This window comes from Bactrocera latifrons, unplaced genomic scaffold (assembly GCF_001853355.1).
Source record: "Bactrocera latifrons isolate USDA-ARS-PBARC rearing strain unplaced genomic scaffold, ASM185335v1 scaffold_0, whole genome shotgun sequence".
Lineage (NCBI taxonomy): Eukaryota > Metazoa > Arthropoda > Insecta > Diptera > Tephritidae > Bactrocera > Bactrocera latifrons.
In genome coordinates this window covers 3,934,818-3,949,135 of record NW_017534406.1, presented here as the reverse complement: position 1 = coordinate 3,949,135, position 14,318 = coordinate 3,934,818, and the positions used below count along the sequence as shown (strand labels likewise).

Sequence of the window (14,318 nt, the reverse complement as noted above, 5' to 3'; positions counted from 1 at the left end):
ATTTTTAAATTATTTTTTTAATTAAAAAATTTTTTTTTTACTTTTATTTGTGCGCTTCTCTTGTACTCGGACATTCAGCGGCGCGCATGCTTTTTGCTAGACTTCTTTTTTGTTTTCATTGTTACCGGGCTAACATTGCCGCTACGGCAGCTTTCCAACGCCGCTTTACATTCCGTTTGCAACGTTGTGCTGCGTTCGCTAATGCTGCTGTTATCCAGCAGACTAGCAGTGCTCGTGCCACTCACCTTGGCTTTCAGCGCATAGTAGTCAACTGGCAATTTGCGGCGTTTTTGTGCAAAGGCTTCGTCGCGCTCGTTGAGCCGTTGTTGTAGCACGCGCACCGTTTCATGACACGAGGCCAACTCACGTTCATGGGCACTCTGCAGAGTCTTCAGCTGTTTAAAATGACAAAGCGTGGCACATTTGTTAGTGAATATGTAGATAAAATATGCATATTTTACAGTATTTTTGTGAAAAATTGCTTGCAAATGCACTAGCAAGTAAGCCAGTAATTCTTATGTTGCACTTACATCGTTCAAACGCTTGTCATGTAGTATTTTATAATCTGATTCCAGCAGTTTGAGTTTGTTTTGCGCCTCACGCAGCGTTTGACTCTCTGTGGTAGCGGGCATTTGGTCGCTGTGCGCTTGGTTGTGATGCAGTGCCTCGTGACTGCGCCGTGCAATATTTAAGCACGTATAGCTGTTCCACTGTGACTTGTCGGATTTTTGTGCTGTTTTGTGGGGAAAAGAGCAAAGAAGAAATTTTGTAAAAACTTGCATAGAGAAGATAGATATATAAATATAATAAAAAATATTGTACACAATCGATAAATCGATAGTTTTTATAGCCTGAAAAAGGTATATTGAGTTTGCCACGAAGTTTGTAATACTCAGAGGAAAACATCGGAGATGTTTAAATATATAAAAGATCAGACGAGCTGAGTCGATTTATCTATTTCTGTCTGCCGGAATATAGACTTCCGATTACTGTTAAGACTTTGCTCCTAACCCGAAGAGACTTGATGACCAAGTTCAAATTCAATTCATTGGCCATACCTTTTATTTTAGCCGGCAATTTATACGGCAGCCTTCGGTAGTTAAAGCCAAACGATGTTTTACTCGACGGCTGCGCAAAATGGCAAAGGATCGCACACCATATACATACTTTCGCCGAAGAGGAGGTTCATAGTGTCAACAATAAAGCAAAATCTTTCAAATCCATAGGCATTGATGGAATAGACATGCTGATGCTAAGCACTTAGGTCCGACGAAAGTAAGCTTAATCACCAAGATCAATAACTTGTCGCTGACCACTATTTAAAAACCAGATGTGTGCAAAATCGGAAGAGTGCTCCCACTAATGAAACCTGGGAAATCCGCCAATAAAGAGAAGTCAAACTGTCCGATAACTCTCCTTTCCCCAGTAGTGAAGACACTTTAGGCTTGCTACTTCCGATCATCAGGAACCATCTCAGTCTAGCAGACCATCAACATGGCTTCAAAGCATTTAACGTCATCAACGGCCAGATAGTTCATGGCCTCAACCAAAAACCACCCTTCGACAGGACGATCCCCGTAGCGTTGGCCTTGTGAAAGGCTTTCGACACAGTCGACAATCATCCATACTGTTTCGAGGTAAAAACTTTGAATTGAGATTAATTAAACAGTAGGTTCCGCAGGGTGGTGTCCTCTTCCCTTCGTTGCTGTTTAGCTTTTACATCACGGAACTCCCTTAACCAACAGAGGAAATTTCTACCACCTCGTACGCTGATTATGACACGATAGTGACGTCGGGCAAAGGAATAAATGGCAGGTGCTCAAAAATAAACGGCTATCTCTAAGACCTTTTTCGGAACGGAATCTAACACTCTTCCCCACCAAATCCACGCGGAACATATTACAGTCGATGACGTCAAGATTCTTACTGTTAATAATCCTAAAATTTTAGGTGTAACTTTTGACAGTCTATGCTCCTTTACTCCTCATACAATCGCGATTATCGCCAAAGCACAGAGTCGCCGTAGAGTCCTCAAGTCGCTATCCGGTAGCACATGGGGAAAAGACAAAGAAACGTTGTTGATAAACACAGTAAAAGTGGAGTCGCCAACACCGAAGAGCTTGAGTTGCCGCGAGAAACTTGCGCAGCTTCGTTCTGGATACTGTAGCTCCTACCTATCCAGAATAGACCCCGACATATCCAATATTTGTCCTACGTGCAATGAGTCTCCGCATGATACTAGCCACTTTTTTGCATGACCCACCAACCCCATCCATCTGACACCCCTCTCCCTCTGGTCCGACCCCGTCGAAACAGCACGTATCTTAGGCCTTCGGTTAAATAACATCGACGACTACTTGGCTAATCCTTACCATCCTAACGGGGACTAGAGAGCCTCTCTCGTAATAATATACATTTTTTTGTATATAATATTTTTCTGAAAATTCTTAGACCCTTGGGTTCTCGTAATAGAACGGAATCGCAGATCTTAAAATATATACATATGTAAATCCCCTCCCAAAATATTTTGCTGAGAAAAAACAAATTCCAAATTTGGCATTGGCGATCGCCGTGCTTTAAATTGTCTATTTGCTTTAACTAATCTACTCAAGCTTGTTTCTTTTTCTGCTAACAAGCGCCGTATCACAGCAATTTAAAGTGCTAAAGCTCCCAGCCACTTTCTTCGTCCACAAACAATCAACATAACACATACAAACAGAAATTTATGCGCGTCAATTTCACCTCAACAAAACGCGCGTATCTCAGTGACATCTTCTTATGCAGATCAATGCACTATTATGACACTAACCCCACCCACCCGTTTACCGTTCACCACAAACACTCACATCTGTCAATGGCTTATTTAAGTGTAGCTGAAGTTTCTTCTTTTGGCCACTAAAAAAAATTATGCAGCAATTTGAAATTTTAATTTCTTCCCGCTACCAAGCAAATACATAAATTGTACACATACAAAAAAAAAAACAAAACGTTATATATTATGCAACGCGTTTAATTTTGAAAACATCGTCAAAGTAGCCGCGAAATAACGAATTAATTAAAAAAAAATCGAATATAAGCCGGTAATAAATATGTAAAACCAAAAGCAAAGAGCGCGGATATTGTCAAGAAGACACAACGAAGAGCCTGCTACTTTCGCTTTCAAAACAAAACTTTTTCTTTCGACGCAAAGGCAGACAGACAGCAACACACAGCAAAAAAAAAAAAACAAAACAAAAAAACACAATACGGAAAAAACCTAAAAATAAAAGAAAACAAAACAATGCACACTTTATAGAGGTTATTAACAATAGCCAAAAGCCAAATGGAGATGATCAATACGCCACGCAGCGTTGACTGCTACAAAATGTTGCGTTCGCTGACATAATAGATTGAGCGTGTAACGCGTGCAATTTGCGTCGCATTGCTGCCGCTGGCAATGATAACCGCGACTACAGTGGCATTTAAATGCGACGCACGTGGTGAAGGTGTGCTAATGGATAATAAAACAAAAACGAAACGATACGTTATCTATGCCAAGTAAATTTGACATGCTCGATTGAAGGAAGCTACAACACACACATATACTTTTGTACATGTAACGCCGCCCTTCGCTGCGCACAAGGCGCACAAAAAATAACTCCCCCAAGTGTATTGCACAGCGCGACGGCTGTAACGCCATTTGAACACACTCAAGCAATCAATTTCTCATTTCTACGTACAAGTATGCGATCGAGCAGAGAAAGTCAATTAATCAGTGGCATAAATGTACTCTTCACCAGCAAACAGTGGGAATTCACGCGAACGCCACGCGGTGTGCAACCTAACATTAAATAATCGAAAATTTCCATTAGTGGAAAAATTTGGCAGCAGTTGCGGGAAGCAAGCGCTTACTGAACGCCTGCACGTGCAGCGTGTTTACCGTTATGTTACTTATATGCAAGCTAATCACACATTTACATGCTCACCCTCTTTCTCGCGTTGCAATTTCTTGATTGTCTTCTTGCACTCCTCCAATTCGCGCGTCAGCCGTTGCATGGCCTTGTCCTTGATAGCTAAATCGACGCGCATGCCACGTATGGTGGCCAGCAAGTGTGCATCCTCTTTGGCCGCTGCGTGTGCGTGATGTGCGGAAATTGTCAAATCCGAATGTGAGACAGGCAGTTTCGATGCTAGCGCTGAGCTGAGCGTGCCCATTGCGGTGGCGAACGGTTTGCGTATGCCGCTTTGTTTTGAGTTTGGCCGTGAGGTGTTGGGCGTGGAGTTGGCGGTGCTGCTGGTGCTTGAACTTGCCGAGTGTACGGCGCTCGAGGTGCCAATGGTGTTGGTGCTGTGATCGCGTGTATGTTTCGTTTGTACCGTTTGTGTGCCGGTAGTGTTGGTGATGTTGCTGTTGGCACTGGCATTGGCATTGGCATTGGCATAGGTGGTGGTGGTGGTGGTGGCAATGTTGCTGGCGCTGCCTCTTTCGCCAGTTGTGTTTACACTGGCGCGTTTGGTTACATCGCCGCTACAGCCTGCCTCCTGCTCAACGGCCACGACATTGGCATCGGTTTGCGTGCAATTGTTGTAGTAGCTTTCAGCCTTCTTTGAGACAAAGTAGTCCAGTGTGCGCACTTGCGATTCGATCTTTTCATTGAGTTTCGTATTGATCTCCTGGAGGCTGATGGAGAAGGTTGATATTAAAATTAAAAATATTAATCTGATGTTTGTAGGCTTTAATCTAACTTACCTGAGCACTTGTGTTTCCAGATCAGCTATGTGCGTCTCATATTTGGACTGTACTGAGTTGAAGCGCGCCTGCACATTTGCGAGTATTTGCTGTGCTTTTAAGTCTTGCTCCTTGGCATCCGACTCCAACTGCGCTATACGCTGCTCCAAGAGTTTGCGGCTGTTGACATTCTCCTGATCATTGCTTGCGCATTTGCCGGAATTTTTGGAAGCAACTGCAAAATAGATTCAAAATTTATTTTTGCTGCTTTTAAGCCCGAACTTAACTATTGTGTAGTACTCACCTATTAGCGCCGACACCGAGTCCGGATGTTTGCGCATCAGTATACGCTCCATTTCACGACACTGTCGCTGCAGATCTTGTATAGTTTTGGCATCTTTGTCTTTTTGCTCCTGCGTACGTTTCCTGTCCTGTCGACTCTCTTCCAACTCACCCTGCAGCGTTCTCTGCAAGTTCAACGCCTCATCGCGATCGGCGCGCGCAGTTTGTAGCTCGGTACGCAATATATTGGCACATTCGTTCAGATGTTGCACATCCAACTTAAGCATTTCCGACTCTTCCTGCAGTTTCGTGTTACCTTCACGTAGATCGCGATGCAGCTGCGACAGTGAATCGTGTTGTATGCGCAACGATTTGAGACGCTCTTCGGTGTCCTTTAGTTTCTCCTGCAATTGTTCGATTTCATGCTTTAGCGCATGCTCTCGTCCCACATTCGCCGCAAAGGGTTCAATGGGCGAGGTGAGCGCGGATACCATGCGCTTGGGTGACGAGTTCACTGACTTATCACAGTACGTTTTGGTCGGTAACGGTGTGGAGAGCACTCTATGCGGACTATACGGACCGGGCGTGCACGACTGTGAGGATTGCGTTTGGCTGATGCCGCTATCTGGTGTGGTCATCGAAGAGCGTTGTGCGCCAGTGCAATAGCCACCCGAGCTACGTCGTTCCAGCATGCTGGGACTGTTGTGTTGCATGCCGCCGAAGTTGAGTGGGTTGCGACGTGCCGGACTGCCACCGATCAGCGGCATATGTGTTTGTGAAGCGTAGTTGACGCTGTGCGCTTGCTGTGTGCTCGATAATGGTTGTTGCAGTTGTGGCGACTGCTGTAGCATTGCATCGAAACTAGGTCGACGTGAAATCACGTTTACGCCGCCGTCTTCACTTTGTTTTAATTTCGTTTGCGCGGCGATATGCAATGACGTCGACATAACGGATGATGACGATGACACGGACAAATGCCCCGTGTAGAAGGTTGTTGTGGTTGTTGTTGCGGTATTGGCGGCATTCTCAGCGGTATTAGCATCCAGTGAACTGCCATCGGCACTCAAAGTGTCGGCGTCGCCACTCGGATCGTCTTCGAGTTCGTTGGAATAGTTGTTTGCCGACACTTCATCCAACGCGTTCGACCCACTTGAGCGTACATGGTTGACCTCTACCGGCTGCCCTTCATCATTCAATAGTAGATCAATGTTTTCAATACCTTCCGTGATTTCCTCCATCTGTTAGCGGAGTTGGGAAGAAAAGAAAAATCAAAATATTTTAGTTGTTGGCCACTTCAACGTCCATAAAAAATTGTTAGAAAAAGTAATGGCTGCCCTAAAGCTAAAGTCATTTGAAAAATAACCGTTAGACGTCGAGACGTGTACTCATTTCAGTTTACTCATTCTACATTTTCCTTCATTTTATTTTTTTTTTTTTGTGAAGATTAAAAATATTTAGACAGTTTGTGTGTATGTAATTGTAGTAATGTCTATGAACACGCTTGTTTGGAAATATCAACAGAAGCTGAAAACTGCTGGCAGCATCGATAATAATTATGTTGCACGTAAAAGCAGTGCGATGGGCGTACAACATGTGAAAGCGAAATCCAGTCAATTTTCGTAATTGCAAATCACCGTCAGCAGCCATTTCTCACCAATAGAAAGGGCGTTTCGTTGAAGATTGTGGAAACTACGCCCACCTCTCTCCGATTGTTGAAAGACTTTGTGAAAATTTCTCATGTTGCGCGCCACACGTGCATTGCGTAACGGCAAATCGATTATAATTGAACTTGTCGAGGCAGAATGAAAGAACTAATGGCAGCATTAGAGTGGTGTAGGCGCATTCGCTGCATTAAAGTTGATTTGCTGAAAATTTAAGCGCTTTAAAGTAATGTCCGTCTGTATATACGCAAACTAGTCTCTCAGTTTTTGAGAAAACGATCTGACATTTTCCACGCGCGACCCCTTGGCATCGCTGCCACAAATGGGAGACATCCGTCTGCAAACGGCGCATACAGCGTAATATCTAGGGCTCATCCAGAATAGGGAACGTAAGGGGGTATTCTACTCTAGAATTAAAAAAAAAAATCGATTTTTTTCATACATTTAAAGTTTAGACCCTTAAGAATATATCCTACAAAGGATTTTTAAAAATTAAAATTATTTTAAGATCTACAGTTACTTTAGTGAGGCAGTATGTAGCCCGGTAGGGAGGTAGACTCACTTTTTTAAACGCGTTTTTCTCGAAACTACTTTTTTCCACACGGTACCGGCATTTCCTCAAGTTCTATACTACCGATTTGCTTGAAATTATGTGTGTACCTTCTTTATATAATTTTTTATCCTTTATCTTTATATAATCTTTAATCATTTGTTTTTAATATTTAAAAAAAATTCAGGAATAACAAAAAAAAAGCATACAAAATTATTTTTATTTTCAGGCCATTTATCAAAAAAAACTTTCGTGTTCCCTGAAGTAGGGACTATAAAAACATCCTTACTGATTAAGAATTTCTTTTGATTTTTTTTTCAGATCACCAGGAGAGTCAGGATCAATGTCACCAGAATGCGTTATTGTTTTTTACACCTGTCTCTCCCCCCCTCTAATTATTTTAATTTTTAATATTTTTTTTTGTAATTTTTTTTTTCTGTATTCTTAAGATATCAATAAAAACACCATAAAAAAATGGATAGTAAAAATATTTTTGGTTTTTTTTAAATAAAATTCAAAAAACTGCCCAAAATTTGATTTCTAGAGTAGAATACCCTCTTAATGGAAACCGAATATCGAAAAGAGAGAAATCAATGCCTTTCTTTCTCTCTCTTCTTCTTGTACTGCTGTAGGGGAGCCATTTACCAAAGGTAGGATCTCTCATCAGAAGTGGTCCTCCGACTTTATGACAACATAGTCGAGCCCATTATGTTCTATAGAGCCTTTATGTGGTGGAGACTACACTTGCAAAGAAACTAGAGAGCGTTCAACGAGAGGCGCTCATCAGCACTTAACGCCATTTTGTGCATATTGCCTATAGAACGTTGCAAGGTGTATGGCAGCGAAAGTTGCTGTCAGACTCAGAGAACCGAAGTTCCTAAAAGAACACGTGTCTGAACATTCGGAAATCCTCACTCACTTTGACTTCATACCGGATCACATGGAGGCACCTAATCGTACTCTGGCGCCTTCTTCTCTACCCATATACCGGCGAGGAAGATGAGGGTGCGAAGAAGCCTTTGGAGGGGATGGACAGTGAGCTTCTTAACGGATGGATCAAAGCTTGAGCGTAAGGTTGGTGGAGGGGTTTGGTGTCAGGAGATCTCTATTAACTCCAGTTTCAGACTTCCTGCCTGGTGCAGTGTTTTCCTGACCGAGGTTGCAGCAATTAAGGTATCAGTAGATTTATTGCTTCGAAATAAGACCTCCTTCAGAGAAGTGACTATCCACTCAGATAGCAGAGCGGCGATACTAGCCTTTAAGTCATTAACAGTGCACTCAGGGTTGGTCGAGGAGTGTCTACCTTCGCTATCAATACCATCGAGTGTCGTTTTGTAAGACTGGTATGGGTGACAAGCTACAGCGGAATCGCAGAAAATTAAAAAGCCGATGAGCTAGCAAGAAAAGACACCCTAGAACCGCTATCGGTAGAATAGGAGCAGGTCGGTGCTCCCATATCCTCTTGTGTTCTACGACTAGATAGATGAGCTTCGCGGAAGCTTGGCTAGCATTGGGCCACAATCATACATGCGCCATCGCAAAAGCCTTTTGACCTGAGATGATAGTGATCTCTTTGCCCTCAGTAAGGCTAGCCTCCCCTAGTTGTCCTATTGGCGTCGTTGATGTAAGGCTGGGAATCCTACTAGACGCCATCTATAGAAGTTGTATGGAAGAAGATGAGGTGGAAACAACTCAAAACTTCCTTCTTGACTACACCGCGTTTGGGAGGTCAAGACTCAAGCACTTAGGAACGCGTACCTTCAGACATACCACCGGACTGGCTGGCGGGAATAGAAATGAAACGTTTATGAAAATTTGTATGGGCTAAGCGTTTTACTTATTTATACGTTCGGACATAGGCGTTCTTCTTTTCTATGGCTTCACAAAAGACTATAAATAGCAGTCCACGTGCTGTCTTTGATCAGACTTCTAACCTAACTTTAACCCAAGCCCATTTTTGGTCTAGAGCGCTAATTGTCTTAGGTTCAACTACTCAGCGGTTGTCTGGGGAACTATGAGTTCGCTTTAGAGGTTCAGGGAATATTCTTTGCAGTATTTGTTTTTTATAGAAGATTATTTGAATCGTTTGAGCCGAACTACAACCAGTAGAATTAATAACAAGAGAGAATGTGAACATATCATTATTTGTTTTTCCATTATTTTGGATTTGACGTAAGTCGTGATTTCGCCTGTTGTTTCTTCTATTCGCCACTCTACAAATATTTTGGAATCAAACACTAGCTGTCTTCGTAACTATACCAGCTGTTCGAACAGACGGGCGGCACTTGCAATGCAACACATATCGTGATTTTCATATTCGAAATGGACCCAAATTTATATCCATCTATGAACTGTTGATACGAAAGCACTTCCTTTATTATTTTGGAACTGTTTTCTGACATTTAACAATAACTACAACATTGACCATTCCCAACTGGCTGTTGCAAATATGTAGATATGTTAGTTATATGTAACAGCTTTGGAAATTTTTTCCGACGATCAGTTTTTCTTCTACATACCACAAATGGCCGTGTGTTATTTTAAAACAATGCGAAACCACTTTCCATTTTTTCTTAAACGAGAAGAAAAGTGCTTTAAGTTAATGCCGTACAGTAGTTCACATTTCTATTATAAGCATTTAGCTACATATGTACGTACATATAAGTGCATTGTCTATTGTACAAAATCCAGAAAATCCACTAAGACGAACAAACAGCAACAGTTACAACAATAAACGCTGTCACTTTCAACGATGCCGCATGCGATGCCACCACCAGCAGCAACCGACCATAATGTGCACCATCGTTGAACCAGTGCGACAAGTAAACAAAACGGCCAACTCTTTACCACTTTCATACATCCATACATACATATCTGTATATGTAAATATGTATGTAGTATAATGGCGAGTAGCCGGGCGAGTGAGCTTACAGATCGACGGCGCTGAGCTGAGTTTTTCGCTGCACCAAAGCATTAACCCATTTTTCGTCGATCGGAACATTTAATCTCAACCCGGTCACAATGGTGCAAAAGCAAAATAATAACAATAACAATAATAATAATGTGGCGCGTGCAGCTTGAGCAGGTGTTTAGGCCAAGCTTCAGCGTCGAAGGTGTAACGTGCCACGAGGCACAATGAAGCTGCCACGGCTGGTGTACCTACAGCCAGACATAAGTACAGGGTTTGTCCGGAAAGTAATGAGACTGATTTTCTTCCGCCGCTGCTGTACTTCGGAACGTGCGCGTACCGACTGGATTCGGTAGAGGGTGTTCCTAGCTAACGAATGAGCGGCTGGTCAGTCGCCTCCGAGCACCTGGAGAGTCAGGACAAACATTTTCGCGCGACGTGTTTTTGTGAGTGGTGCAAGACGAAACATGATTAAATTATGTGTGAAACTCGGTAAATCTGAGACAGAGACGTTTGATATGATCAAGCAGGCTTACCCAGAAGTGGTGTGTTTTGGTGGTACCAGGGTTTTTTTAGTGGTCAGGGTAGAGGTCGCTGATGAATGAGCAAATCCGTAGTGAAAACGATGCTCATTATCTTTTTCGACATCAAAGGCATTGTCCGCCATGAATTTGTTCTTCCTGGACAAACCGTCAACGCCAAGTTTTACGTGGAAGTCCTCAAGAGACTCAAACGTARGGTTAATCGGGTCCGACAAGACATCGCAGCCGATTGGAAGTTGCAACACGACAACGCCCCGGCTCACAGCGACTTTCTTGCCCAACGCTTCCCGTAGCCGCCCCAGCCCCCGGACTTTTTCTGTTTAATTGCCTGAAAAGGTCGACGAAAGGCAAGCATTTGCAACGAGACAGAAGGAGCTTATTTTGAAAGTTTTTAAAGAATTATAAGGATTGGTTCAATACATTTTTTAAATCGATTAAATTCTTTACTTCAATTACTTTTCGGACAATCCCTGTATATACAAGTGAAGTACTAACTGTGGCTACAAGCGCTACAACAACACTAAAATAAGCGACGAAGGTGCAACGCTTGTAATGCCTCGGATTAGAAACTATTGAATTTCGATAGCCTTAGCAACGGTCCGAGTTTGAAGTAACAGCACGAGCACGAGCAATGGAGCGTAGCAGTGTGATGTTCCAGCCGTAATACCCTTCTTCGTGCTTATGACAACAACAACACAGTTTCAATTTCGATCTATGCTTTCAATATTTTTCGGCGCTAAGCCCTTCAGCTAGCTTGTGTCTCGCTAGATAAGTGTTCGCAAAGCTTAACTTGCGGGCATTTGTTACTGGTTTTTTTCCATAATTTTTTTTTTTGCGCCTGTCAAGTGTTCAATAGAAATTCAGCATGATTTGCTATTTAATTAAATTTGCGCGAATTTCTGTGGAACCTTATCGAAAATTGCTTGTGTATGTACTTGCCGGCATATTGGATTTCTGAGAGCAAAGCGTTTTCGCTAAGCCAATTTAAGCGGCCGACTTGCGCGTTAAACGCCAGCGGCATAAAAGCGAAATTATAAAATCTCGAAATCGAAAATAAAAAATACCGTTGAGGACAATTTCACTACTTGAAATTAGATTTAGTAATGTGAGCAGAGCAGAGATTGTGACACTAGTAAGCGACTTCGCTTCGATAGGAAACCAAAAGTGTTTCATTAGAGAAGTGAAAGGTGTTAAAGATCACATGATTTCTATTGTCCAAGCATATGCATTGCTTCGAGTGAGGATAGCAATTATTTTTTAAGTGTTCACGTTTGCAAAATAAAAACAAATTTCAGAATAAAACTGCACTGCAGCGTTTGAAGCAAGCGAAAGTGAGACCGGCACTTATTGCTCGGCGAATAAATATGTAATTGAAATAAGTAAATCACTTCAATACTCTGGCGGCATAATGAGTATGCCTAGTCTGTGGCTCGAATCGAGTGAATAGACGGCTAAAAAGTTCTTATACTTTCATTGAGAGGGCGCCACGGTCGAAGTTTAAAAACTGCTCAGATGGTTCTATCTCATATTATTCGAAACGGCCTTTACAGCTAGCATCCGGTAAGATATTCAAGCTGACTGCATGCATCCCGATCGGACAGTATCCGCCTAGAACTTCTGTAACCATTGGGACAAGGATAGACCTTGCTGAGAGCGAAGAGTTTCCTATACTTCTTTCGATTTAGCCTGGGCCAGGTGGACCTTGCAACTGCACAGCTGTTGGTGTTTGACGAACGCTTGTTGACCTGATCTGAGACCCAATAGTTCGATAGTGTTGAGTCTGAAGTACTAGATTTAACAAGCTCAGCAGCCTTATAGTTTGCTGAAATACCGCTGTGACCAGGTATCTTACCAGTTTTATCATTAAGTAACTTTATTCTGTAGTTAAGAAGTCTAGACGTTTTTTCAATACTCAAAACTAATATCACCGTTCTACTAACGAAATGAATATTCACCACTCTGAAGAAGCTGCGCTCTCTCATACCTCCCTCAAAGACACGTTAGGAAAGAAGCGAAACCGAAAGCAAGCGTCGGCGACATTGTAATCCAAGTATTTTGGAATCCAAACAGAGCGTGCGAGCATTCCAGATCTTGTAGCTATGTACAGCAAGACATTCAGCGTCATAGTTGGTGTAGTTCGTTGTGTACCAGAAGAACTGATGAGAGCAGCCCGTTGAATATTTGCCAATTTTTTCGCGAATGTAGTTATTTCCGGCGCCTCTCTCCCATACAAAACCCCTAACTATGCTTCCCTGCAGCAATACAGGCAAATCGATGTCTTCCTTGCGTTTTGCACAATGTTGGGTTTTGATGAGTGCTTTGTGTCTAGGATGAACCCTTCATGGTTTCAACAATACGGCGCCACTTTTCACACATCGCATCAATCAATGAATGTATTTATATCACACCGACGAGACTCTTTCTTGTTTAGATATATAAAGTCTTGGGACAATGCGGATCAACAATCTCGCTTCGATTCCGGCCTTCAGGCAAAACGTTAGTCATGTCATGTTACCAGTCGAAATGCTTGAACGAGTCATCGAAAACTGGACTGAAGGGATGGACCAACAGAGACATAGCCGCGACCAAAATTTTAATAAGATAATTTTCAAAATATAAATGTCAAAGAACGAATGATAATAAACATTCCCCATTAAATTTAAAAATTCTGTGCTTTTTCCATAAACAAGTAGGGAACCTCCGAGTGGACCACCTTTCATATTGGATGTCATTTACCGAGTTGACTAAAAGTGGCATTTCGGACATTAAATGAAATATCATAAGTTCAGTACAAGTGTTAAGATCATGTGAGGAACACAATGCTCGCGACAGACTGCAGCAGCACGACAGTGAACTGAAAATGGCGTTGTGAAWCCTACTACATGAACGTTTGTGAGAGGGCAGCAACATAACAATGGCCGGCATGTACACAAAACAACGCAGTTGTCCATTTTGCATGCACACAATTTCGTTGTGGCCATGCTAATACCTTGCTCTTCAATGAAATTTTAATATTTTGTTCAAAGTGAAATTTTTAAGCAAAAAATAAGTAAATAGGTAAATTTATTTGTTTTAAATTAGTGGCATCACCACTCTACCTCATCTCTCTATCTTCCATTCTACTGTCAACTCTACTGTCGTTGGCAAATATAGGATTAAATCGAAGTTAGCGAGAACGACAACTGTCGGCCTGCAGTCGTATAGTCGTGCGACTGTCAAAATAGGTGCGACTGTCAAAATAGGTCCGTCCATAATCCGCATCGGTCCCGAAAACTCATCAAACTTCTTCTAATACAGTTTGAGAATAATTTCTGTTTATTGTTTCCAACTTTAAGACCAGCCTTGAACTAAATGTTTGTAGTAAATAAGGGAGTTTATAAAAAGCAACAACTTCCAGAGTCTGAAGACAAGAATTTTCAACGAAGTCGCGTCGCTAACGGTTAGTTAAGTTTCGGCTTTTGTCTTTTTAAATTTTTGGCTTCGAAGCAGTTTTTCAAATAACCAATAATCGGGTTAATGACATGAAATTCCTACTGTAAATTAGATATAGAGTAAGCAATTTATATGATAATTGGCGGTAGTTAGTCCATACATACCACATTTTACAAAAGATCACGAATACAAAAATATACGATTTTGTCTGTGCAAAACAATAATGCGGAATTCA

At 42.0% G+C, this 14,318-nt stretch overlaps 1 protein-coding gene across 2 annotated transcripts in view; it reads right to left on the bottom strand.

The window, feature by feature from the left end:
- LOC108968179 (serine-rich adhesin for platelets) overlaps window positions 1-14,318 on the bottom strand; it is a 76,628-nt gene continuing 62,310 nt past the window's right edge. For both annotated transcript variants that reach the window (XM_018932039.1, XM_018932130.1), the window contains 5 exons: window positions 5,013-6,228; window positions 4,730-4,943; window positions 3,966-4,660; window positions 531-733; window positions 1-395 (listed from right to left, as the gene is read on the bottom strand). In XM_018932039.1, the coding sequence (XP_018787584.1) occupies window positions 75-395; window positions 531-733; window positions 3,966-4,660; window positions 4,730-4,943; window positions 5,013-6,228 (2,649 nt within the window). In that variant the 3' untranslated portion in view covers window positions 1-74. The remainder of the gene's footprint in view (window positions 396-530; window positions 734-3,965; window positions 4,661-4,729; window positions 4,944-5,012; window positions 6,229-14,318) is intronic.